The sequence below is a fragment of the Elephantulus edwardii genome, unplaced genomic scaffold, assembly GCF_000299155.1.
Source record: "Elephantulus edwardii isolate Elephantulus edwardi_28Jun2011 unplaced genomic scaffold, EleEdw1.0 scaffold00226, whole genome shotgun sequence".
NCBI lineage: Eukaryota > Metazoa > Chordata > Mammalia > Macroscelidea > Macroscelididae > Elephantulus > Elephantulus edwardii.
The window spans coordinates 3,994,848-4,022,194 of NW_006399976.1; the positions used below are offsets into that span (position 1 = coordinate 3,994,848).

The following is a 27,347-nucleotide window of genomic DNA, read 5'->3' on the forward strand; positions in this document are numbered from 1 at the left end:
GATGTGTTTGAGCTGTGGTGCTGGAGAAGAGTGTTGAATATACCATGGACTGCTAGGAGAACAAACAGGTTTGTCCTGGAGAGGATGAAGCCAGGCTGCTCCTTGGAGTCAAGGATTCTGAAGCTTCATCTGACATACTTTTGACATGTTGCAAGGAAGGACCATTCATTGGAGAAGGACATCATGTTTGGGAGGGTAGAGGGACAGCGCAGGAGAGGAAGACAGTCAATGAGAAGGATCAATTCAGTGATTGGGGTAGTGGGAGTAGGTGTGTCAGAGACAATGAGATTGGCAATGGATAGAGCAGGGTTTAGGGCTCTTGTACATAGGGTCACTATGAGTCGCAAGTGACTCAACGGCACATAACAACAAATTGTGTGTGTGTGGTGTATGCATCATTAACTAAGAACAGATCCATCGCTGATCCTCCAGCGGGTTTTCAGTGTTTTTAAGTCAGACAGGAGAAAGACCATCCTTTTCTGGTGGAGCATCTAGTAGATTCGAACCACATAGCTTCGTCTGACATACTTTGGGCATGTTGCAAGGAGGGACAGGTCCTTGCAGAGGGACATCATGCTTGGGAGGGTGGAGGGGAAGGCCCTCTATGTGGTGGATTGATTTAGTGACTGGGGTAATCTGGGTGTGTCAGAGGCAGTGCGATTGGCATAGGATAGAGCAGGGTTTAGGGCTGTTGTACTACCTAGGGTCGCTATGAGTCGCAAACGATTCCACGGCACATAACAACAACAACAAGCCATCAGTGGAATTCGTGCTACCACTGCAAAAGTGCCCTGCTGTTGAGTCTAGCTTGACTATTAGGGCAAAAAATGGAGTGAAAAGTGTTGGGGCCTTTATTCTTTTCCTAACCCTAAGAGATTCCAGCAGATCCTCAGCAAACACGAGCCCTGGAGCTAAGATCCCCACTGCGCAGGCTTTCATCTCCATGAACTTGAGGAGGGGGCGAGGCCAACGTGGACAGTGACGAGACGCGTCACGGGCTAGAGGGTGTAGAGCGCAGCTCCTCCGGTCACGTGCTCCGGCACTCGGTCTTCCAGCCAATGAGGGCGCAGACACGGCGCCGAGGGCCCTGCTTGGAGGCGGCGGCCGCCGAGGTCCCTGCGGCGCGGGGACAACAGCGCGGGCTCGGATGGCGGACGGCGCAGCCCTGAGCCCGGTGAGCACAGCGCCGAGTGAGCGGGGGTGCAGGTGCGCCCGCCCGCCGGGCATAGGCCGCTCCTGCAGGCGCTGGGCCGGTGGGGACGGCGAGACCGCGACCAGAGTGGCCTTGAGAAGTGCGGGTTTCCGCCTCCTTTGTGCGCGTCTAGGACAGATCCCAGCCCAGAGCCACCTCCTTCCTCCACCCAGGACCTGTGCCCCTTCGGGTGGGGACTGGGCGGGCCGGCTGGCCCTCCACAAAGGGACAAGGACAGATGGCCGCGCCGGGAGGGGCGTGGGTACAGCAAGGGTGCGGGGTGTGGTGGGCGCAGTGCTGAGATTAGCTGGCAGCCCCCCCCCTTTTTTATTTAACTTGTGATGTTTGCACGTGTTTGGTTTTTTTTTTAAATGAATCCCTAGAATTGTAAAATCTGAATATAAAATCTTTATCTCATCTATAGTTTCCCAATATTTCCCTCCCTTCTTTGGTTGCCGTTTTTCTGGAAATCCAAGGTTCGTTTGCCTGCCACTGAACGAACCAATCTTGGAGACAGGGATTGGAGAGATAAAGCAAAAATTGTATTATATGTCATTATATGTGTGTGTATATATGTGTATGTATATGTATGTATATATACGTGTATGTGTGTGTGTGTGTGTGTGTGTGTGTGTATATGACATGGGGAATAGAAAACTTCAGGGGAGACATACACTAGATTCAGAATGTGGGGAGCCTGTCCTTTTTATTCAGCATTTTTAGAAGGGAAATGTGGCCCTTGTCTTCTGAAAAGGAGGATTCTGCAGATCAGTGGTCACATGCAGTTGGCCTGCAAGGTGGTGTCTCTGGGGTCAGCTGTTGAGTCGTCAGAGGACATGTACTTGAGGTTGTCTTTCAAAATGGCATCTCAGTGGTTTGATGCTTGGTCATCACAGCATGCCTTTTTCTGTCGACTGTCCTCCGGAAGGTCATGCAGAGGCCAGTTTTCTGACACCTGACAGCTTTTTGCAGGCTTAAAGGTTGTTAAGGGGAACACGTGCAGTTGCCTCGGCTGTTCATTTAGGGTTTTGTAATGCCTGCATTGATTGAAGGTTGGTCTTCCTCATCCACACTGTCTCAGATTCAGCACATGGAAAGAAAGGAAAGGAAAATAAGTTTGTGATTTGCAGGAAACTTAGCAGTAATTCAGTTAAAGTTTTCTAATTCATTGAGAAGAAAATCTTTTACTGAGGGTCTTTTACTGTGTTAGTGGAGGAGTGAAGACCAGCTATTGCTTGTAGGTGGCGAGGCAAGCATCAACAGTCAAAAGATTTAAATTTGGTAAGAAGGGCTACATAGGTTTGCAAAGGCCTGCTATTTCCTAAGTGGATGGCCAATCCTTCTTTCTAGTCTGTTTTAGATTGCTCAGAACATTATCTGACAGACAAGCATTTTATAGAGAAGAGCAGATTAAGGATATTTACCAGTAGTAGAATAAACCCCCAGTAGATTCTGTTTTGTCCCCAAACTTGCCAGGTGTGTTTTGAGCTACTCCTTGCCCTGCTCCACCAATATTTATATCTACTCTCTCCTACTCCAACAACAGTCTCCCCTATCCAGCCTTTGATGGGATGGCCTATATGTCAATTTTTCTGGCTTCTGTGTTTCCTAATGCCTCAGGCTGCTGCCAGTTTCTTTGTCTTAGAGCAGTATCTCTTGACTTCAGGAGTTTTGAACTTCTACTCCAGGATTGACTTCTTGGGCCTTAGGGCAGCTTCTCCTCCATGAATGCTTCAGAGAGCAGGACAGTAACTAGGGATGATAGAAGGAGAGTTGATGCCTTTGAGCTTTGGTGCCGGAGAAGAGTATTGAATATACCATGGACTGATAGGAGAACAAACAAGTTTGTCCTGGAGAGGGTGAAGCCAGGCTGCTCCTTGAAGGCAAGGATTCTGAAGCTTCGTCTGACATACTTTGGACATGTTGCAAGGAGGGACCAGTCCTTGGAGAGGGATGTCATGCTTGGGAGGGTGGAGGGACAGTCAGGAGAGGAAGACCCTCGATGAGATGGATTGATTCCATCACTGGGGTAATGGGGATGTCTGAGACCGTGAGATTGGCAAGGGATAGGGCAGGGTTTAGTATACAGGGTCGCTTTGAGTCGCAGGCAACTCCACACAACAGTACAAAGAAGGCTAACTCAAAATTGCCCTTTTAGGCTAAGAGGAATTTAGGCCTGGGTTGAAAGGATTTGCTTTGCTAAAACAAAGACATTCAGTTTGAATTCACCAGCTGTTCCCTCTCCTTCCTCATGATTCACATCTTTGGAAAAAACTCCACTAGATTGTCAGCTATGAGGGAGCTCTGGTAGCCTAGTTGTAAGAAGCTGTGCGGCATTCCAAAAAGGCATGAAGTTCTAATCCACCAGTTGCTCAGTGGGAGAAAGATGGGCAGTCTGCTTCCTTGCAATTAAACTGCCTTTGAAAACCCACTAGAAGGCCAGCTATGAGTCGATTCCAACCCGTTGGCACACAACAAAAACATGCATACGTAACAACAGGCTGATAGGAAAAATGGTCCTTCTATGCCAAAAAGATACGTCTGCCTTTTAAAATATTACGAAAGAAACATTATTTTTCCCTTTTTTCTTGCAGTTGTTGCCACTTGAACTTTCAATCTGAGTGAAATATTACATAGCAGATGGCTTTCAGTTCAGTCATTCATAAAGATGTTTTCTAAAATTCTTTATACACCTCACCTGTTCCTCCTGTGGTTCTTGTTTCGCGTAAGCCTGTCCCATCCTTTCCTGCCTTGGAAGCTTCTTTATCTCCCAGTCTTTCCTTATTGGTCTTTTACTATCTATTATGATGCAGACTTGGTAAAATAAACGGAGACATCTTTCTGGTCTTCTCTGCTTTCACCTGGATTCATCTGTGTCAAAACTTATATCCATCCCTCTACTGTGGCCTCTCCATCTTGAAAATCTGGTAGTTTTCTCTTAATTAACTCCTGCAGCACTTTTGAATTCTCTCCAGCCAGAGTTTATGTATGTGCAATATCAATGATATTGTTCCGACATTCTGTTGCATCACTTTTCTTTGGGAGATGGGTGCAAATGTAGATCTCTTCCCATCAGCAGGTATCTGTCTTCCAAATTTCTTGTCATAGTCTAGTGAACGTGTCCAAGGCTGTGTCTGTATGTTGGAACACAGCAGTTGATAGTCTGCGTGCTTCTATCATCTTCTGTTGTTCCAGTGTTACTGGGAAGGAAAACGCAAGAGTCATCAGCCTGGACTACCTGATCATGGTACTTGGTCATATATTACTTCCTTAAATGGTTTGTTGTTGTTATTAAGTGCCATTGAGTTATAGACAACTCATAGCAACCCTATGAATAAAAGACCTGAACACTTGTATAACTTTCATTGTTTCTCCAAGTTCATAGGGTTTCCAGAGGCAAGCTGTTTCGGAGGAAAGCTATTTTGGAAGTGGATGCCACTCCCCTTTCAAGCTTGTTTTAATTGGGGAGCTCCACCAAACACTGTCCACCATTGGGTAACCATTCTCGCATTTGACACATCAGTGTCACAATATTTAGCATCACAGCAACCATGAGTTACCTCTATACAGCAAATGGACAGGCCAGTGCTATACCACTTGGAACAATGTTTGACCAAAACCAATTAAGATCAAGCCAGAAGGCCGCAGATTAAAATCATCCACCTTTGACTTGGTAGCATAACTTTCTATCCACCAGGCCCACAGAGCTCTCTCTATGTTGTTGTTGTTAAGTGCCATCGAGGTGTAGATGACTCATAGTAACCCTATAAATGAAAGACCTGAACACTTGTATTATTTTCATTATTTCTCCAAGTTCATAGTTTCCAGAGGTAAGCTATTTCAGAAGTTGATGCCATTCCTGCTTCCAAACTTGTTGGGTGAAATGGGTTAGTGTTGAATAGCTCTTTTGGTTCAGTGCTTCTCTAGTCCTTTTCACCTATTGATGCTTCTTGTTTCATTGTTTCAATTATCTCCTTGAACTGGTCTTTAAATATAGGTTGTTGTTGTTGTTAGGTGTTGTTGAGTCGAGTACAAACCATAGTATCTGTAAAAAGAGCAAGGGCCAGGTGGGGATGGCCGTATCTGTCCTTTACTGACTTCACAGAAGGGAACTGTTCCTGTCAATAGCATCAATAACACAAAACTAATTCCCATGAGGTCCGTCATATCCCCTCTCCTCCTATACCTCTTTCTTTTTCAGAATTTTTTAAAAAATTATTTTGTGTGGGTGCACTGTCAAATTGAATCCAACTGGTACAGAAGGAGAATGACCCTCCTTCTCCAGCATACCTCTTTCTACTCATCTCGACACCAGTCTTACTGCTTTGCTGGGTTCACAATCTGATGCAGTATCTTACAGACCACACAGAACCGTGTTAGGGAAGTCAAAAGTTTATACTCCAGAATAGTAGGAGAATGCAGTCTGGATGGATGGCTCCCAAAATGTGCTTGCAGGTACCTCAGCCTTGAGCTTGTTAGCTTTAGGCCAGTGTTACAAAGTTCTCAGTCCTGTCAGTATTGGCTCCCCCCTCCATCCCAGTCTTAAATAGTGTTACAAAGTTCTCAGTCATGTAAATTATAACCTCCTACCCTTAATTGTCCTACAAACTTGGGTAAGGTCTCAGCTCTGTTTCCAGTGGTATAGCGATCACAAGGTAACTCCGTCTCCTGTCAGGTCTCTAGTACAAGGTAACTCCATCTCATGTCAGGTTTCTAGTTCGGCCATATCTGCTCTTTTCCTCATGATGAGGTTTCTTTTCCCGTGGCAGGGAGAAGTCTTTTTTTCCTTTACTGGCAGGGTGAGATCTAAGATCTGTGTCTATAACTGTTCCATTTAATGGCAGGACTAGCCATTGTAGATTGTTGAGACTGGCCAATCACCTTGTGGAATGGTGAGATAGCCAGTTTTGTTGTGGATAGGCTAACATACCCTATTTACATATTCTTGCCTACCCACAAATTCAGATCAGATTCAAATGGCTAGAACACCATATTGAAAGATAAAACTCCACAGTGACCCTATGAACAATAGATCTGAACCTTGTCCTATCCTGTGCCATCCTCATACATTCTAAAACACTTATTAGAGAACCACTTACTGCCATCAAATTGGAAATGACTTATAACTGACCATCCAAGGTAATTTCAGAGCGTGTAAGTTGCCCTGGAGGAGATTCTTCATTCTTCTTCCAGGGAGCAGCTGGTGGATTTGAAACACCTGTATTTGAGTTGGGTGAATGACTCCTTATCCACCAGAGTTCTCTGCATCATAGTGAAGGTGGAAATAAAGCTGGAACTGTACCTAGTCAAAAGGCCAGCAGTACTCTTCCACTGTCCACACATTAGGAAAGATGATGCATTGCTGATCTATTTAATATTTTAGGACTCAGTGCTTGTTGAGGATGTGACCATAGACTTTACCCAGGAAGAGTGGACTTTGTTGGATTTTTCTCAGAGGAAGCTCTACAAAGATGTGATGATAGAAATATTCAAGAACCTGTGCTCAGGTAAGAGTGTTTTCCATTTTCTTTTTTCTTCTTTCCTGCCTAAATGTATTGGATTCCTTGAGTACCTTGACCTCCTCATAAGAGGCTGAAGGATATTCTGGAAAATATGACAGGTATTTTTTTTTTTTAATTCCTTTTTTTGTATTGGTTTGCATACAAAATTTGTATACATTATGTTTCACAATTTCCTTCATTCACATTGTGTTTCATATAATCATTCCCATACATTGTGTTTTATGAAATTAATCACTATTGAACTAAGCCCACGATTACCCATCTTTTCAGGTCCCCACCTGATCTTTCCCACTTCCTTTACCCCCTCTCTCCACTCAACCAAATTGTGATTTACCCCCTGCCCACCCTCACCCCTCTGCTTCCACTTCTTCCCCACTTAGACACCTATACACATTTTGCTAGCTATCCTTCTATTTTTACAATAATGGTCTTATGCAGTGTTTATCTTTATGAGACTGAGTTAGTTCACTGAGCATAATGTTCTCCATTTTCTTCCAAATCATATAGTATTTTTTAAAACTGTTGATCCTGAGTGCTGCTTAGTAGTCCATCATGTGAATATACCACAATTTCTCAATCTGTTCAATTGTGGTTGGACATTTGGGCTGTTTCCATGATCTTGCAATGTGTGCAATGCTGCTATGAACATTGGTGTACAAATCTCCGTTTGTATCTCAGTTCTAATTTCCTTAGGGGGTATTGCTAGTAGTGGAATAACTGGGTCATATAGAATTTCAAACTGTTTTGGGTTGTACCATTTTACAATCCCATCAACAGTGTATAAGAGTTCTAATCTCTTCACATCCCCCCCAACAGTTATCTCTTTCTGTCCTGTTAAACTTTGTCACTGCTGTTGGGGTGAGGTGGCATCTCATTGTGGTTTTGATTTGCTTCTCTCTTATTGCCAGTGATTTGGAGCATTTGTCTGTGTCTGTGGGCCATCTGAATGCCTTCCTCTGTGAAAAGTCTGTGTCTTTTGCCTATTTTGTAATTGGGTTATCAGTCTTTTTCTTGTAGAGGCCCTGTAGTATTCTGTAAACTTTCGTTATAAGACCCTTGTCTGAGATGCTATTGCCAAATGTCTTCGCCCCTTCAGTAGGTTTTCTTTTTACCCTATTGAAAACATTTTTGATGCACACAGGGATTTAATCTTTAGGGGGTCCCATTCATCAATTTTATCCTCTCCTGGTTGTGCATTTCTGGCTCTTTATGCCATAGGCTAGGCCATCTAAGTTTGGTCCCAGTTTGTCTCTTATGATCTTTATGGTTTTGGGCTTTTCCTGTGGTTCTCTGATCCACTCCGAGTTGATTTTTGTGTATGGTGTGAGATTCTGCTTCAGCTTTCTACAGGTTCAGGCCAATTTTGCCAGCCCTGTTTGTTGAAGAGGTTGTGGTTTCCCCATTTGATAGGTTTTGTTTCCTTGTTGAATATCAGTTGACCACAGATAGATGGGTCAATTTCTCGGTTCTCGATTCTGTTCCATTGGCCTATGCACCTGCCATTGTACCACCTTTATTTGAGTTGGGTGAACAACTCTTTATCCAGTTGGATATTAGAGTTCTCTACATTATAGTGAAGATGGAAATAAAGCTGGAATTGGACCTAGTCAAAATGCCAGCAGCACCCATCCACTACTATCCACACATTAGGAAAGAAGATATATTGCTGATCTAGACTATGTGATGTTTTAGGACTCAGTAGTTGTTGAGGATGTGACCATAGACTTTACCCAGGAAGAGTGGACTTTGTTGGATTTTTCTCAGAGGAAACCCTACAATGATGTGATGATAGAAATATTCAAGAACTTATGCTCAGGTAAGAGTGGTCTCTGTTTTCTTTTTTCTTCTTTCCTTCCTAAATGTGTTTGACTCCGTGAGTATCTTGCCCTCCTCATAAGAGGCTGAAGAAAACATTCTGGAAGATACGACAGGTATTTTTTACTGCCCTACTGGAACTCGGAATCTAGTGCCGTCTCTGTGAAAGCAGAAAGATATAGATAACTATGGAATATTTCTCTTGTGTTTAAAAGCTGTGAACTGTTCAACAGATGAGCATTTTCTTAAGATGTCATCTTGCTGTAACAAGATTTGTGCAACCTTGTTAGAGTTTACTTCTGTTTATAATGAGTTATATTGGTATATTTTGCTGAGAATAAACCTTTTCCTGTCTATTCCTCTAGACTGTGTATAGCTAAAATGTCATAAGACTATGCAATCTTCATTTGCAATCATTCTTTACAGCCTCTCAATTCTGTCAACAGAAATATTTTTTCACAGATGATTGAAAAAATTTAATATACTGGAAATAAAATTTAGAAGGGGGTGCAGTATAAGGGAGCAAGACAAGAAATATTTGAAAGCTTAACAGAATTGCATATGAAAAAAAATCTTCCCCAAAAAGCTTCTTTTCTGTTTTTTTTGGATGCAAAATTTTCACACAAACCTGAACTGACTTTTAAATTTTTTTGGTCAATATTAATGTTTTATTTGTTTGTAGGAAAATATTTTATGTCTTATTTCCTCTTAAGTATTAGCTTCATACACATCTGCCATTACCTATACTTTTCTATTTTATTTTCCTAAGTACACACTACTTATGTATATATCATTATCACTCATCAGTGTATCACTTAATAAGTTTCATATCCTTTTGTCTATTTCCAAATCCTTGAATTGCAGACTCCACAAAGTCTTACTTTGTACCTACCTGTTGATTATAAAATGTTCATACTGCTTTGTTTTGTTAAACTTTTAAAAGTTTTGGTTCAGTTTTCCAACAGGATAATGATAGACTGAAGTTGTCTGTGAATACTGTCTCTTGGTCCTCACTGTTAGGAGAAAGAGTTGAATTCCATGACACAGAGCATCAGCAAAAGACTGAGGAAGAATGTGCAAGGTGAGTATCATTGATGTGACAGCAGTGTCTCAGGAGATAGTGTTCAGGTGTCTTCTTAAATTTGTGAATGTTTATCAAATTAGGTGTCACGTAGTTTGTTTACATAATTTTTACAGCATAGTATTATCCTGTGAATCATATATTTAGAATTTGAACTCTGTACCAGCTGTATGTACATATCAGGAAATGTCTTTTAAAAGAATATCATTAATGATACCAAATTTTCTAACGGAATCCAGACTTTGCAATATCCTGATTTTGCAAAAATCCTGACTTTGCAACTCAGTAGAAAACTCGCATACACTGTATGGCAATTGCAAAGTGATGTCAAATTTAAGTCTGTTGATTTGTTGCCTCTTTAACAGAAATTATATGATAAAGAGCCTTGATGTACATGAAGAAGATGAAGAAAAGTATCATAAAGAAGACAGTGACTATGAAAAACCTACGGTAATAAATCCTGGATGTTATGATCCTGGAAAATCCTTCAAGGATCCCACATCTGAGTATTACTTCAGCTCTCCTATTGAATACAAGGCGTATCAGTGTAAGGAATGTGGAGAAGCCTGCACTTGTCTGTCTTACCTGATACCTCCTTTGAGAAATGTCCCTGTAGAGAAACCTTGTAAATGTGAGAATTCTGGAAAACCCTGTAATTGTCCCTCACTTCTCACTGAAAATGTTGGAACTCACAATGCCTTGAGGCCTTACCAATGTAAGGAATGTGGAAAGGCTTTTCTTTGTTCCTCCCATCTCAATAGACACACAAAGATTCATAGTGACGGGAAGCCTTTCGAATGTAAGGAATGTGGGAAATCCTTTAAATGTTCTTCGTATGTCACTGCACACACAAGAGTTCACAGTGGGGAGAGGCCTTTTGAGTGTAAGGCATGTGGGAAGGCATTTAGTTTTTTCTCACAGCTCAGTCGGCATAGAAGAACTCACAGTGGAGAGAGCACATTTGAGTGTAAAAAGTGTGGAAAAGCATTTATTTCTTTCTCTTCCCTCTGTGTACATAGAAGAATTCACAGTGGAGAGAGGCCTTTTGAATGTAATGACTGTGGGAAAACATTTCTCTTTTTCTCACAGCTCACTCAGCATAAAATAACTCATGGTGGAGAGGGGCGTTTTGAATGTGAGGAATGTGGGAAGGCATTTAGTTTTTTGTCACAGCTCACTCGACATAAAATAACTCATAGTGGAGAGAGGCATTTTGAATGTAAAATATGTGGAAAAGCCTTTCTTTCTTTCTGTTCCCTCAGTGTCCATAGAAGACTTCACAGTGGAGAAAGGCCTTTTGAATGTAATGACTGTGGGAAAACATTCCTCTTTCTCTCAAAACTTGCTCAGCATAGAATTACCCATAGTGGAGTGGGGCGTTTTGAATGTAAAGAATGTGGAAAAGCATTTCTTTTCCCTTCAGGCCTCACTGTCCATAGAAGAAGTCACAGTGGAGAACGGCCTTTTGAATGTGAGGAGTGTGGGAAAACTTTTCGGTATTCCTCACAGCTCACTGTACACAGAAGAGTTCACAGTGGAGAGAGGCCTTTTCAGTGTAATGAATGCGGGAAAACATTTGTTTCTTCCTCATACCTTACTCTGCATAGAAGAATTCACAATGTAGAAAAGCCTTTTGAATGTGAGGAGTGTGGGAAAACGTATAGTTATTCCTCACAGCTCACTGTACATAAAAGGGTTCACAGTGGAGAAAGGCCTTTTCAGTGTAAAAAATGTGAAAAAACATTTATATCTTCCTCACACCTTAGTAAACATAAAAGAAGTCACATTGAAGAAAAGCCTTTTTAATGTATGGAATGTTGGAAAACCTTTAATTCTTCCTCAAACCTCATTGTGTATATAAGACAGCATAGTGGAAAAAGACCTGTGGATGTAAGGAATGTGGGAAAACCTTTTGGGTTAGGATTAGGTCAGTGCTTTAAGTGACCCTCTCACCTAAGAAGACATAAAAATTCACAGTGCAGAGAAGCCTTATGAATGTAAGAAATGTGGACAAGGCATTAGTGATTGCTATTACCTCACAGTACATATGAGGGCTCCCATTGGATAGAAAGCTTGTGAAAAGGAGGGATGTCAAAAAGGATTTAGTTTTTCCTCAGAACTGATACAGAGGAGTTCATGGTGAAGAGAGGTGTTTATGACTGTCAGGAAAAAACTTTCATGTTTCTCTTCCATTTTAGTTGTCATAGAATAGCTGATATTGGTAAAAGGCCTTTTGAATGTAAAGAATGTAGAAAAACATTTATTGTTTCCTAATGCCTCACTATACATAGTGAGAGAAAGGCCTTTTGAATTTAAGGAACGTGGTAAGTGCTTTATGCAGTCCTTTCACATGTTATTATGGGCCGATGAGTTGACTCCGACTCATAGTGACTCTCTGCACAATAATAGCTCTGAACTTTGCCCAATCCTTAGCCAATCTCACTGCCTGTGTGACACACTTATCCTCATTACACCAGTTACTGTGTTATTTTATTTCATTGAGGGTCTTTCTCTCCTGCACTGTTCTTCCACCCTTTCCAAGCAAGCATGATGTCCTTCTCCAAGAACTTGCCCTTCCTGGCCACATGCCCATAGGCATGAGACAGGGCCTCAAAATCCTTACCTCCAAGGAGTAACTTGGTTTCACTCTCTTGAGGGCAGGCCTATTTGTTCTCTTAGTAGTCAGTGGTATGGTCAGTACTCTGCTCCAACACCACAACTCAAAGACGTCAATTCTGTCATGTTTGGTCATTGTCCAACTCTCTGATGCGTAGCAAGTAATTGTGAAGACTACATGGCTTGGATCATGTACATCTTAGTCTCTAAGCTGACATTGTTGCTCTTTAGTGCTCTGGAGAGATCCCTGGCAACAGATTTTCCCAAAGCAGTTTGTCTTTTGATTTCCTGACTGTTGATGCCAAGAGTGTTAATTGTAGTACCAAGCAAGCTGAAATTATTAGCAATCTCAGTCTCTTCTCCATTTGTCATGGTGCTGTCAATTGGCATAGTGATGAGAATCTTTGTCTTCTTGATGTTGAGCTTCAATCCATACTGCAGACTACAGTCCTTGACCTTCTGCAGAAAATGCTTCAGACCCTCCTTAGTTTCATAACAATAATAAAAACTCACATGTTGAGAACATGTAAAAGTATTTAGTTATTCATCACAAATCACTAGACATATTATAATTCACATTAGAGTGAAAACTTATTACTATCAGGATTGTTAGAATGTCTTCAGGTGTCCCTCATGCTTTAGAAAAACATCTGAATGGAATTCTAGAAATAGGTCTGTAAGTAATGTTGGTAATTTTCGTCTTTTTCCCAAACCTGAATAAGTATATACAGTGTAGAAAACATACAAGTATATAGAATGATGGAAAATTTGTTTTCCTTCCCTGCTTTTCTAGCATGCATATAGAAAAGCTGCTATATTTTCTCAGAGAACTTGTGAGGTTATATAAGACAAACATGTAAAGTATTTTAGAAGATCATATAAGATAGTACATTTGTGGATTGATCCTGTAATTGTGAAATATGTTAAAGGCCTTTAGTGTCCGTCTTCCCTGAACACACCTATGACCCTTCACATTTAAAAAAAAAATCTTGTTACTGTAAGCATTGAGAAAGCATTCATTAAATCAATTTTTCTATTGATGCACAAGTATATTTATACCAAGGGAGGAATCTTATCAAAATGCATATTTGAAAAATTACCACTGCCTTATCCTGATGTGTGTTCATTTGCACTCATTTTCCCCCTAATCCTCGTAAAATAATATGTATTCTGTTCTCTTTCAATTCCAGGGCGTACTGTAATTATTTTTGCAACTGGTTCATTTATGTAAAAGTGCTCTCCATTTTTTTTTGTTGTTCTGTACCATTGTTGGAGCCAACTCATAACTGAAGCAGTAATTACATGAGAGGAGATTGCACATCTTTCTCCTCAGGGCAGGTGCAGGCTTCCAATTGTGTGCCTTTGTGTTGGCAGTGCAACTAAGCCACCAAAGCTTCCTTATCTTCCTTCTAGAATTCAATATTTGAAGTGTTTGTTTTTATGGACCGTGTCAGTGTATTGTAAGTACAGAAGAGCAGCATGTTCTAATAATAAGAAAATTTAAGTGAAAAGTTCATATATTAAGATGCATTAAAATGTCCAAAAGGGGACAAGGGTGGAAAACAGGGAGGAGGGAAAAATCACTAGGATATCAGAATTCAGTGGGGAGATATGGGCAGGTGTGAAGGAATAGAAGGGATTCAATGGGGACTGGAAAGAATAGGGTAATAATAGGTACATTCATAATTCGTTCTGCTAAGATTTGTAGCAGACCAGTTACAAGAAGTACGGGATCAGCTGTGTCCCAAATGTTTGATCTGCTGTATACCTCCATAATTTCTGACATCAGCACAGTTCCTGCTTAGTTCTCTTCCCCCACCTCTCTATTTCTCTTGGGTTCATTGTTTTCCTGAAAGGTGTCACAGTGACTCAGACCCATCAGAGGAATGACCCATGTGACTGTAGGTGTTGCAGACCTACAGTTGTTGCAGAGACTGGTGTGCAGTTGCTGTGCAGCTGGAAAACAGGTGTCCCCAAAAGAGATAACTAGCATTGAAGTCCCATGAGCTCATAATCAACACTCTTGGCACCAGGAAATCAAAAGACAGGTTGCTTTAGGAAAGTCTGCTCTTAGGGACCTCTCCAGAGTGCTGAAGAGCAACCATGTCAATCTAGAGATGAAGGTGCACCTAATCCAGGCTATGGCCTGCTCAATTGCTTGTTAGACATCTGAAAGCTGGACAGTGACTAAGAATGACAGGAGAAGAATTGATGCCTTTGAGTAGTGCTAGGAAAGAGTATTGATCATATTGTGTACTGCCAAGAGAACAAACAGATCTGTCCTGGAGAGAGTGAAGCCACATTGCTCCCTGGAGGCAAGGATTTTGAAGCACCATCTGACTACTCAACAAAGCAACAAGAATGATTTTGTTAAAATACATCAGTCCAAGTTTCCTTTGCTCTGAACACATCTGGACAGTGACTAAGGATGTCAGAAGAAGAATTGATGCTTTTGAGTTGTGGTGCTGGAGAATAGTATTAAACATAGCTGTACTGCCAAGAGAACAAACAAGTCTGTCTTGGAGAGAGTGAAACCAGGTTGCTCTTTGGAGGTAAAATTTTTATATTTTGGACATATATAGGGTCACTATGAGTCACAGGCGACTCGACGGCACATAACAACAACAACATCCTCAAAAGACCAGTCCATGGAGAAGGAAATCATGCTTAGAAGGGCAGAGGCTCAGCACAGGCAAGGAAGACTCTATAAGACGGATTGACACAATGATTATGACAATGGGGGCAGGTCTGTCTGAGTTGATGAAGTTGGCTCAGGATTGGGCTAGGTTCAGAGGCAATGAGAATAGCATACCTCCTCACTGCCCCAGAGCAGAAAGCAGATAAAGAGACCGTAGTCCAGCCCCATGGTGCTTTCAGAGACACACCAGCAGCAGAAGGATCACTATTTGTTGTTGACTCATAGACTTTACTCACATTTGTGGGACCAAGAGTGAGGTGTTTCCTATAGGAGAGAACAAAATAGATGAATCTGTTAAGAATCAAATCCTTATGTACATTAAAACTTCTCCAACAAGATAAAAAAGAAAGCCACAGATGGAAAAAATATTTTGTAAGGACATATCTGATAAGGGACTCTAAAATTTAAAGAGTACTCCAACAAGAAAAAGGTAAACAACCCAATCACAAAATGGCCATAGGATGTGAATAGATACATCACCAAAGAAGACATTTAGATGGCAAACACACACATGAAGAAATGTTCAAAATCTCTAGCTATCGGAGATGCAAATAAAAACAATTATGATATATCTCACTCCAGTAACAATAGCATAGTTCAACAGAACAGCAAACAATAAATGCTGGTGAGGTTGTGGAGAGATTGGAACCCTTATTCACAGCTGATGCAACCACTATGGAAAGCGGTTTGACATTTTATCAAAAATTTGGAAATAGAAATGCCATTCGGCCCCACAATTGCACTACTGGGAATATACCCTAAAGAAACCAGAACCTCCATCCAAATATATATGCACACCCATGTCTATTACTGCATTATTTACAATAGCAAAGACATGGAACCAACCCAAGTGCCCATCAACAAATGAATGGATAGAGAAACAATGATATATTTCTATAATGGAATACTAAGCAACACTGAAAAATAGTGAATTTGTAAAAGATACAACATGGGTGACCCTGGAGGACATCATGCTGATTGAAATATCTTAGTCACAAAAGGACAAATACTGCATAACACCATTGTTAAAAAGTGAGTCTGACTTGGGGAGTTGGGAGGAGAATAAGATAAGGATGGATAGATAATGGCCATTGCATTGGAACAGATGAAGAACTGTTTAAAAGGACTTTATGATTAGGCAATATACATACTACTACAGCCCAGACTATGAGGTTGCAAAAAGGATGGTGGGTGGTGGGAGGAAGGTAATTGTGCAACAAAATGAATGAATATTTTAAAAAAAATGAAATGGGGGAGGAATGGAGGGAGGGGAGTATAATGTGCAACAATGGATGAATGAAAAATTAACTTCTGTAGACTCATTAAAATCATAATTGCAATAAAACTTTATTTTAAAAAATGAGTGGAGTTTATTAGGGAAATAAGTTGCTGAGTAAGGAGGCAAAGAATATCACCCAATGCAAGTCCAGAAGTCCCAAGGCATAATTCCTCAATTAGTTCCATTTCAGTTCAGCAAACAGCTTTTCTTTCCATCATCAGAGGCAAGAACAGCAAAATCCTTAACTGTGACCTTTATCTCGAGCTCCTCTAATTACAACTTGGCTTGCAATGCTGCAATGTCTCCACCACCATCACCAAGGTCTTGCCATCAGTCTGGTTCTCATCAGGGTCTTGGTCCACTCTCCCTCAAGTCTTACTTTCAGTGTGGATAGCACTTTCTCTTATCATAGTCCCGCCGCTGTTAATGATTTGCAAGAAAATATGTCTGCAGTTAAGGGACCTGGAGGCCAGAAGGGGCTAACATAATAGCTTAAAAAGCCAATTTAGGCTAACATCAGAACTGTGTAACATGGGAGAGTCTAGAGAACATTATGCTGAGTGAACTAAGTCTCAGGACTAAGGAGAAATACTACAAAGACCAGTATTTTTAAAATTGAAGGATAATTAGCAAGATGGGTATAAATGTAAAAAAAAAGAGAAGGGAGTAAGAAAAGGGGGATGGTGGAAATCATTAAGATACCAGAGGTTAGTGGGCAATTGAGGGGGAGGGTAAAGGAATAGGAAAGATTCATAATAAGCATTAAGCAGTTGTTGGTATGTGCTGTGGAGTCACTTGTGACTCACTGCGACCCTATGTCCAACTGCCCTGAAACTTGGTCCTGTGCCAACTTAACTGTCTCTGACACACCTACCCTCATTACCCCAGTCACTATATCAATCCATCTCATTGATGGTCTGCCTTTCTTTGTCACTCCACCCTTCCACACATGATGTCCTTCTCCAAAGACCAGTCCCTCTTTGCAACATGTCAAAAGTATGTCAGACAGAGCCTCAGAATCATTGCCTCCAAGGAGCAGGCTGGCTTTACCCTCTCTAGGATGAATCTGTTCTCCTGGCAGTCCATGGTATATTCAAAACGCTTCAGCACCACAGCTCAAAGGCATCAGGTCTATCATCCCTAGTCATGGTCCAGCTCTCTGACACATAGCAAGCAATTGTGAAGACTATGGCCTGGATCAGGCACACCTTAGTCTCTAGGCTGACAGCATTGCTCTTCAGTACGCTGGAGAGTTCCCTAATAGATGACTTCCCCAGTGCAATTTGTCTCTTGATCTCCTGGCTGCTGATACCAAGAGTGTTGATTGTGGAGCCAAGTAAACTAAAGTTAACAGTCTCAGTCTCTTCACCATCCATCACGGTGGTGCCAGTTGGCCCAGTGGTGAGAATCTTTGTTTTCTTGATGTTGAGCTTAATCCATATTGAAGCCTGCAGTTCTTGATCATCTGTAGCAAGTGCTTCAGGTCCTCCTCACTTTCAGCAAGTAGGGTTGTGTCTGCATAATGTGTGTTGTTGATGAATCTTCCTCCAATCCTGATGCCATGTTCTGCCTCATACAGCCCAACCTCCAGGATGATCTTTTCTGCATGTAGATTGAAAAGGTATCGAGACAGAATACATCCCTTGCGTACAATCTTCCCAATTCTGAACCATTCAGTGTCTCCTTGCAGTAGTAATTGTTATATTTAAGACAAATAAGTCTGTCTTGGAGAGGGTGAAACTAAGTTTCTCCTTGGAGGCTAGGATTTTAAAGCTCCATCTCACATACTTTGGGCACATGGCCAGAAGAGATGTGACAATGGAGAAGGACATCCTTCTTGGAACAGTAGAGGGATAGCGCAGGAGAGAAAGACCCAGATGAGATGTACTGATACAGTAACTGGGGCAATGGGTGTTGGTGTGTCAGAATTAGTGACACTGGCTCAGAATAGTGAAGGGTTCAGAGCTCCAGTACATAGGGTCACCATGCATCACAGGTGACTCGGTAGCACATAACAACAATAACAATAATAAAATTATAAGTTGTATAGTGTTTGTTTGGTTTTGGGGGTTTTTTTTGTTTGTTTGTTTGTTTTCTTTAAGCCTCTTGTTTAGAGTCGACAGAACCTGGTGGCGGGCCTTTGTATTTAAGTCGGTTGGGCCCAAGGGCCTATGGCCCTTAAGCCTAGTTTTACTATATTTTGGAGGAACATTCAGCACTGGTCTGTCAATTTTCTGTACAGAGTTAACCTGGGGTTGCTGTGATCCTCAACGCTGTACTACTGGAGTGTCAAATACCATAATGGTTACCCATGATGAACAGTGTTTGGTGGAGCTCCCAGATTAAGACAGGTTTGGAAGCAGGAATAGTATTCACTTCCTAAACAATATGCCTCTGAAAACTCTATGAACTTTGAGAAATGACAACAGTTAACAGAGTTTAGGTCTTTTTTTCATAGGGTACTATTAGTCAAGCTTAACTTAGTAGCAATCAACAATAACAACAATTGTTATATAAAATACAGTATATATGAATGATTGTATGAAACATAATGTAAATGAAAGATTATATTAAGTACAATATAAATGAATGAGCACCCAAGGTCCTTCTTGGAGTTAGAATAAAGATTCATTCACTCATTGGCATCAAGTTGGAACCCAGCTCAAGCTGAACCTCCACTTCTGCAGAGCAAAATAAGAGTATTTTATTGCATGCTACAAAAGCGGGGGAGGGGGGAATCCTTCTTCAAAATTTCAGAAATTCCACATGAACAGAACATTTCCTTTCAAAACAGAACACAGTATATCAAAGTATAGGAGCAAAGAATAGAATTATCTCTGAGACAACTCCACAAACGGAGTTCACTTACCAATGCCTTTGTGAGTTTTAGATAAATCATTACAGGCCCTGTGTACAAAGTTACACAAAATAGAATCAGTTTGGATTTACTCTAGTTCATTTGGAATCTGAAAAGCCTTCTATATCTGCTGTTGTTTTGACCAATAAGTTCAAAACTTACCTCAGATAATTATCTCTTGTTTATCTTCTTCACCTTCTCTCGAGGGAGAGGATTGAGTTATTGACCTAAAACCTTTCCTGTCTAGTAGTGTAGGAAGCAAAGCAGGTTAGAGGCAACCTAAGAGACTATGGAAGTTTATCATTGAATCTTTCTCAGACTTTGCCTGTCAAAATATTTTACTCTTAGATTCCCCAGCCAAAATAAATTTAGATGGTGGATATTTTAAAATATGAATAACAATAGTGTTACTTCTTGCTTGACATAGCTTAGTAATTTGCAATGCATGGAGGTGATTTAAATACAAATTCCAGAGAAACTCACTGGATCGAAGTTCAACTGTATTCTGACTTGCTGGTACTTTGGCTAACAGAGGAGGCGTTGAGACATTGCTGAAACTCTCAAAATTTTTGTCTTCCAATATTTTCAGTATTTAGCCACTAGAAAGAATGGAAAGAAGGAAAGGAGGAGAACTTTCATGTTGGTGTAAGATAAAAAAGGCGCAGAGAACGAGGTGAAATGAAACAAAAGAGTTTATTTAGTGGCTCTTGGCCAGAAAAAGGCAGGGTCAGGCAGCAAAGTTGCAAATGAGGAAATTACAGGTCAAACTTTTTAGGCAGGGGTTAGAGGTAGGATAGTCAGCTTGGTGGTCAGTTCTCCATGGAGGGTGTTGATTGGGTGCCCTTTGTTAGTTCCCAAATATGGAGCTGCTCAGTCAAGCAAGATGTGTTTGGTGGTTGTGCTCTTTTCTGATTGGCCATAGTTGTCTTACACCTGGCAGACTGAAATTTCTCTCAGAAGGTGTGGTCAGTGTGGAATGTTTCCCAGCTCCCAGGTGGCCTTTCATGCCAGCCTTTTTGGTTATATAGGGGTGATGCAGTCTCTCTGACTGCTTCTTGCTGGATGGCGGTGGCAAGTTGGGCCAGCTGGTGACCTGGGAGGAGGTTCACTTGAGAGCTGAGAATATGGATGGAGAAGCATTTGGTTTATTGTGACTCAAGAAATTTTCTGAGTGGGGTTCTGTAAAAACGAAAAAACATGGAGCAGTGATTAATGCTAAGCAAATTATTGAGAGAAGACCAAGAACTGGGGCTAACCAGGTAAATAGTGGAGTGTGCCACTACCCTGGTTGTGTGTTTGTTAGGCCTTTACCCTTTTTTTTAAGCTCTTTGAGTTTGTGTATACATCTAGGTTTTCCTCGACTACCCCACTTTCATTGATGTAACAGCAGCATTGTTCATTGAGAAAGAGACATGTGCCTCCTTTGTCTGTTGTAAGCAAGTCCAGTGCTTGTCTCTTCTGTGAAACTACGTGACCTAGAGAAGTGATTTGTCACTGCAAGGAGGCTAAAGAGTTGGCAGAGGCATCTACAGCTATTTGTAGTTGTTTTAAATCTGCTGAGGTAATTAAGGAGTGGCCTAGGCCACCACCACCTATACCTGCAGCAACCAGAGAGGAAGCTAGGGATAGCCCTACCAGCTCAGGAAGGAATACTGCTCGTTTAGAGTGGTAACTGTAGAGTGAGTCAAGGAGGACTGAGAGTTTTTCATGTTCATACATCATGAACTGAGGTACTAATATAGTTGGAACACATGGGAATGAGGATGAAGTATTAATTTGTTTATACAGTGAAGTTGCACCAGAAGAATCCTCCAGGGGGAGCATATGTATTTCCTGACACTGCCATGGTAGTATTACAGGTAGCTGAGAAAGAGGAGGATGAGGTATAGCAGTGAGCATAGCTGGCATCTGTATTAGGATGGAACAAGGAAACATAGTGTTAGGGAATTCCTGGAAGATGAATTGTGGTTTGTATGGTATAGTTGAAGGCTGAAGGGAGGGGTACTGCTAGATGTGGAGAGTGGTCTAGATAGGCACAGAGAAAGCAATCAGTGATAGACAAGTGAGAGATGAGAGGAAGCAGGAGGGAGACAGTTGTAGAGGGAGGCAAAATATGAGGTATCGAGATGGTTGCTTGGAGTGATTGCAAGATGTCTCGACCTAACAGAGGGACGAGGCAGGAAGGCATAACTAGGAAAGAGTGTGTGAGAGGCATGTTGTCAAGTGTACAGGGCAAAGGAGGAGTCTGATGTGGAAAAGTGAATTTGCCATCAATCCTTATGACCACAACCTGGGAAGGAGTAGCAGCACCAGAAAAGGTGGGGAGGATGGAGAATGTAGCCCCTGTGTCTATTAATAAAGATATAGACTTACCTGCCACCAGAGTGGTTACCTGAGGCTCAGTGAGAATGAGAGGGGTCCCCAAGGCTGGGCTTTGTCAATCTTCTTCTGCGAGACCCAGGAGTTCCAGGAGCGGGACTGACTCATAGGTAGACAGTAGCTCGCTGTGGCCACACCCAGCGGGTGACTGAGCCACAGTTGGGCAGTCAGTTTACCAGTGACCTGGTTTTTTTTTGTTTGTTTGGTTGGTTCTTTTGTTTTGTTTTGTTTTATTTTTGCAAGCTGGGCATGGCTTGGTTGCCTGTCATTGCTGTGAGCCTATCCTGGCCCAGTGGCCATTCAGGCCACACTTAAAGCAGGCTCCCAGTGGATCGGTGCTATGCCTGGGACCCTTCTTACCCTGTTGTGCTGGCTGAAGGGCCGCCACTATGGCTTGGGCTTGGAATGCCACCTGCTAATGCATGCAAGCTTGTTTAGCTACTTCAGCCCTGTCCTGCCTGGAATTAAAAACTTTAAAAGCAATGTTTACCAGATCAATTGGTTTGGGGGCCATGTCAAACCTTTTTTTTAGTTTTTCAGAATATCTAGAGCTGACTGAGTGATAAAGTGAGTTGTTGTTGTTATGTGCCATTGAGTTGCTTGCGACTTATAGCGACCCTATGTACAACAGCCCTAAACTCTGCTCTGTCCTGTACCAATTGCACCATCTCCGATACACCCATCCTAATTGCCCCAGTCACTGAATCAATCCACCTCATAGAGGGCTTTCCCCTCCTGTGTTGTCCCTCCACCCTACCAAGCATGATGTCCCTCTCCAAGGACCAGTCCCTCCTTACAATATGTCCAAAGTATGTTAGACGGAGCCTCAGAATCCTTGCCTCCAAGGAGCTGCCCGGTTTGACCCTTTCTAGGATGAATCTGTTTGTTTTCCTAGCAGTCCATGATACCCTCAATACTCTTCTCCGGCACCACAGCTCAAAGTCATCAATTCTCCTTAGTCATTGTCCAGCTCTCTGATGCATAACAAGTGATTGAAGTGACCATGGCCTGTATCAGATGCACTTTAGTCTCCAGAGAGATCCCATTGCTCTTCAGTACTTTGGAGAGGTCCCTAACAGCAGACTCTAGGATTATTGAGCCAGGAGCAGTGGAAGGGTCTAAGTGAGTGTATTGTGTTAGGGTTTCTGTCAATTAAAAAAATACAGCTGGATTTTCATCAGGGCCTTGGGTAATCTCCTGAAACATGTTGTAATTAATAACTTATTTGAGTGGCGATTTGCATGCCCATTAAGAGACACTGTACCCTGTGATCTCACCTGCATGTATCTTCTTGTCCCTGTTGATAATTCCAGTTTGGCTCAGTATCTGGGACGACAGTGACACATAATGGCATAGTTTTGTCAGTAAGATGCCTGATATGCATGTAAAAAATGTTGTCGTCTTCATTGGGAGTGAGAGTAAAAGTGAGAATGACATGAAGCCATGCCAAGTTAGATCATAAGCTTGAGTAAGTTGGTGAAATGCCTTATGATATTGAGTGGGTTTTGCAGAAAAGGAACTGAGGGTCTTTTCTATAGCAGAAACATTGGACAAGGGAAAAGGAACATGAACCTGAACCACGCCCTCTGTTCCAGCCACTTCACGGAGAGGACAAATGAGGTTGGTGGCTGCATCAGGTGAGGGGAGTATTAGAGCTAAGTGGAGGGGGATCATGGGAGCGAGCGTGAGAGCTAACCAGAGGGAGGGGGCAGTGCTGCTGAGGAATTAACTCCTGGTTGGGGGTAGGGAGGCAGCGGAGAGTGAGAGGGAGGAATAGGAGCAGCTCGAGGTGGAGAACTTAGATCTTCAGGCAAGTCAAAAAAGGAAGAGGAGGAAGAGGCAGCTGAGGGAAGTTCAGTAGAAGGCAGAGAAGGAGGGCTTTTTTTCGGGCTAGAAGAACTTGAGCAGTGTAACAGTTTGAACACAGTTCTGGGCAAGAGCAAAGAAATTAGAAAGCTTGAACATAAGGTATCTCTGAGTCTTTACTGAGAAGGTAAAAATTGTCTAGTGCTGTAGGCAAAATATCCTGAGGGCAAACAAATCCTGCCATCCAACTGGTATTGAGGCCAGAAAACAATGCAGAAGAAGATGAGAGGCTTCTTCATGTGTTTAACTGGTCCTGAACCTTAGGCCAATGAGAAAGTAAGCACCCAAGCAGTGTCTTAGATCAAATTTAGAGAATTGTGGACCCATTTTCGCCTTGTTCTAGGTTAAAGTGTGGAGAAAGTTTGGCGTCCCAACAATCAGTCCACACAGAGCAAGAAGGATGTCAGCTGCTGGAGGACTGGGGCATCACCTCAGACCCACAGAGCTCAGGGGCTGAATCTGGTTCAGCCTGATACAGGAAGACGTAGGGTGCACCACAAGCAGGGTTCCTGGAAAGTAGTGTAGGGAAGAGAGGCGAGGAAAGGGTTGCAGATCACTTACCATGGATGGCTGCTGGGAGGAGCGACAAGGTCTGGAGAGGGCCTGATACTTAGTAGAGGAGCAGCCTCTAAGAAGCTCCTACTCCTCCCAGGTTTTGTCACCAGGATGTAAGATAAAAAGGTGCAGAAAACCAGGTGAAGTGAAACAAAAGAGTTTATTAGTGGCTCTTGGGTTGATTTACTGTCTGTGGCCAGAAAAAGGCAGGGTCAGTCAGCAAAGTTGCAAATGAGGAAATTACAGGTCAAACTTTATAGGTGACCCTACGTGATCAGCCTGGTGGTCAGTTCTCCATGGAGGGTGTTGACTGGATGCCCTTTGTTAGTTCCCAAATACGGAGCTGCTCAGTCATACATGATGTGGTTGGTGGTCGTGCTCCTTTCTGATTGGCCAGTCATCTTACACCAGGCAGATTGGAATGTCTTTCAGAAGGTGGGGTCAGTGTGGAATGCTGCCCAGCTCCCAGGTGGCCTTTCAGTTGGAACATTTTAATTTTATATAGTTTCCAAATATTCATAAGCTATGATACATTGAAGCAAACTATGGCCTCAAGTTTCAGTTACTACATTTTATACTAAAGCTTGGATTTAAAAGGATTGGTTCTGTTTCATTTCCATAATGCAGATTCATGAAAGTGAGGGGGAAAAATCCACCCCACAATGTGCTAGATCACTCAGTATGTCTGCTGTGCATTTTCTTTTATTTCTTAGCCAAGCCTTTAACTGATTTTAAATTTTGTCCTAAATATTTTATCCTGTCAAAAAGAAAATAAAAGAAACCTCTACCATATATTACAATGTTTGATTCTTCACTCAAATTTAAGTAAAATTGTTCTGCCTAGAACAATTTGTTAGATACCAACCTTTTCAAATGGACACATGTGTGAAAACAAACAAGGATTGTCTTTATTGGATTTTGGGAGAGGAAATCTTGCATTCAGGTAACTGATTAAAAATATTAAAAGGAGACCAGTAAGAGAATGGATAGATAAGGAATGTGGCATTGAAAAAGGTGAGGGGAAGGTAATGCTGAAAAACAGGAGCATTATGATTAATGTAACTAACAAGTTATACAGGAAATGGATGAGGGAATGAAGGAGTTAGAAGGGGGGGGTAAATTTGTATAACTGAGTGAATAAAAAGCCAATTTCCATACAAACTCCCAGTCAACTCAGAAAAACATGTAAAAAAATACCTCTTTAAACCCCAAGCAAGCACAATATACATGAATGAAACACAATGCAAACAAAATTTTATATGAAAACCAATAAGAAAGTATCATTTAAAAGAAATAGTATGGAAAAAATTCCACAAAAAACAAAAATGTAACATTATCATTAAAAAATGTTCACCAGTTTCTGAAATACTATAGAACATGGATGGAAGAAGAACAAATTATACTAATGACATGTTCTTGTTAAATGCTATCGAGTGAAGGACTCTTAGCAATCCTAATGAACAGATCTGAACCCTATCATATACCATCTTCACCATCTGACAAACTTGCTCTTATTGCTATAATCATTGTGTCAATGTATCTTGATGAGGGTCTTCCTCTCTTTTGTTGACCCTGCATCTTTCCAAGCAAGAAATACCTTTCTAAGTTATAGCCTCGCCTAGCAGCATGACCAAAGTATGCGAGAGGAAGTTTCTCTATCCTTGCCTCTAAAGAGAACTCTGTCTGAACTTTCCCCTGGACATACCTGTTTGATTTTGTGGCAATCTTTGAGATTCTTAGTGCTCTTTCCCAACAGCACAATGTAAAAGCATCAGTTCTTCTGTTATCATTATTCATTGTCCCGCTGTCACATGCATACCAAATGATTGAAAAATCCATAGCTGGATTCAAGCATTTCTTAGTCTTCAAACTGATAAAATTGCTCCTCGGTAATTTGGAGTGCTCCCTAACAGCCAAACTGCCCAATGCAATATGCCTCCTGATCTCCTCCAGCTGGTACCAAGGGTGTGGATTTTGGATACAAGTAATAGGAAACTGTTGACAACTTCAGGCTTTTCTCCACCTATCAGCATGTAAATAGGTCTGGAGAGAATATAACCCTAACACAAAACCTTTTAAATTTTAAACCATGCCATATTTCCCTGCTCTGCACAACAGCCTCCTGGTCTAGGTATAGGTGTCACAAGAGCACAATTATGTGCTCTGGGACTCCCATTCTTCTCAATGTCAGCCACAACTTATAATCCACACAATCAAATGTATTTGCATAGTCAACAAAGCACAAATAGGCACTCTTCTGGTATTCTTTACTTTCAGCCAGGATCCATCTGAAATTAGCAATGATACCCTTGGTGCCACAGCCTCTTCTAAATCTTGCTTGAACTTATGACAGTTCTCTATCTATGTACTGTTGTAGCCATTTTTAAAATGATCTTCAGTGGTATTTTGCTTGCAAAATACTGATATTATTGATATTGTTCAATAGTTTCAACATTCAGTTGGATCACATTTCTTGGGAATGGAAACAAATATGGACCTCTTCCAATCCATTGGCCAGGCAGGTGTCCTCCAAATTTCCTGGCATAGACTGCTGAGTGCATCTAAGGGTGCATCTGTTAATTGAAACAAGCCAGCCAGGTATCCAATCAATCCTGAGGTCTTATTTTTTTGCCTATGTCTTCAATGCTGCCTTCACTTCCGCCTTCATTATCATAGGCTCCTGCTCAAATGGCACTTCCTGAAAATTAAATTTTTAGTGTCAGTCATTTTTTTTTCTTTTTTGTACAGTGATTCTGTGTATTCTCTCCATATTGTTTTGCAGCTATTTGGGTCATTCACTATGTTGCCCATAGGACCTTTCAATATTGCAACTCAGTTCTCTCAGCTTGAGAAATGCAGAGCAAGTTCTTCCATTTTTATTCTCTAATTCCAGCTCTCTCCACATTCCATCATACTAATTGTCTTCTCAAGCTCCCCTTTGAAATCTTTTATTTAGCTCTTTTACCTTGGCATGTTTTCCCTTTGTTTTGGATTCTTTGACACTCTAGTGCAATTTTTCAGAGTCTCTTTTGACATCCATTTCAGTTTTTTCTTTTTCCTCTGTCTTCATAAGAATACCTTGCTTTCTTCATTTATAATATCCTTGATATCATCCCACAACTCATCCTGTCTTCAATCATTGGTGTTTAGTGCCTCACAACTATAGCTAAAGTGATCACAAAATCCAGTTGAAATAGATTCAAGATCATATCTTGGTTCTTGTGAACTTATTTTCATTTTCTTCAACCTCAGTTTAGACTTGCATATGAGTAATTAGTGGTCTGACCCACAGTCTGCCCCTGGCCTACTCTTGACTGGTGATATTGTGCTTCTCCAATGATATCTTGCACAGATGTAGTCAGTCTGATTCGTATGCAGCCTATCAGGTGAGATCCATATGTTGTCATTTGTGTCTTTTAAAATATGTATTTGCAATAAATCAGTAATTTTAAATGAATAAATTTGATGATTCTATTTCCAGCCTCAT

The 27,347-nt window shown here is 41.5% G+C and overlaps 1 protein-coding gene across 1 annotated transcript in view; it reads right to left on the reverse strand.

Annotated features, from left to right (window-relative positions):
* The window catches only part of LOC102843204 (stress response protein nst1-like), a 58,141-nt gene that overhangs the window by 26,676 nt on the left and 4,118 nt on the right, over positions 1–27,347 (reverse strand). Inside the window, exon 2 of the mRNA XM_006898349.1 lies at positions 777–1,571. Coding sequence (XP_006898411.1) covers positions 777–1,571 — 795 coding nt within the window. The remainder of the gene's footprint in view (positions 1–776; positions 1,572–27,347) is intronic.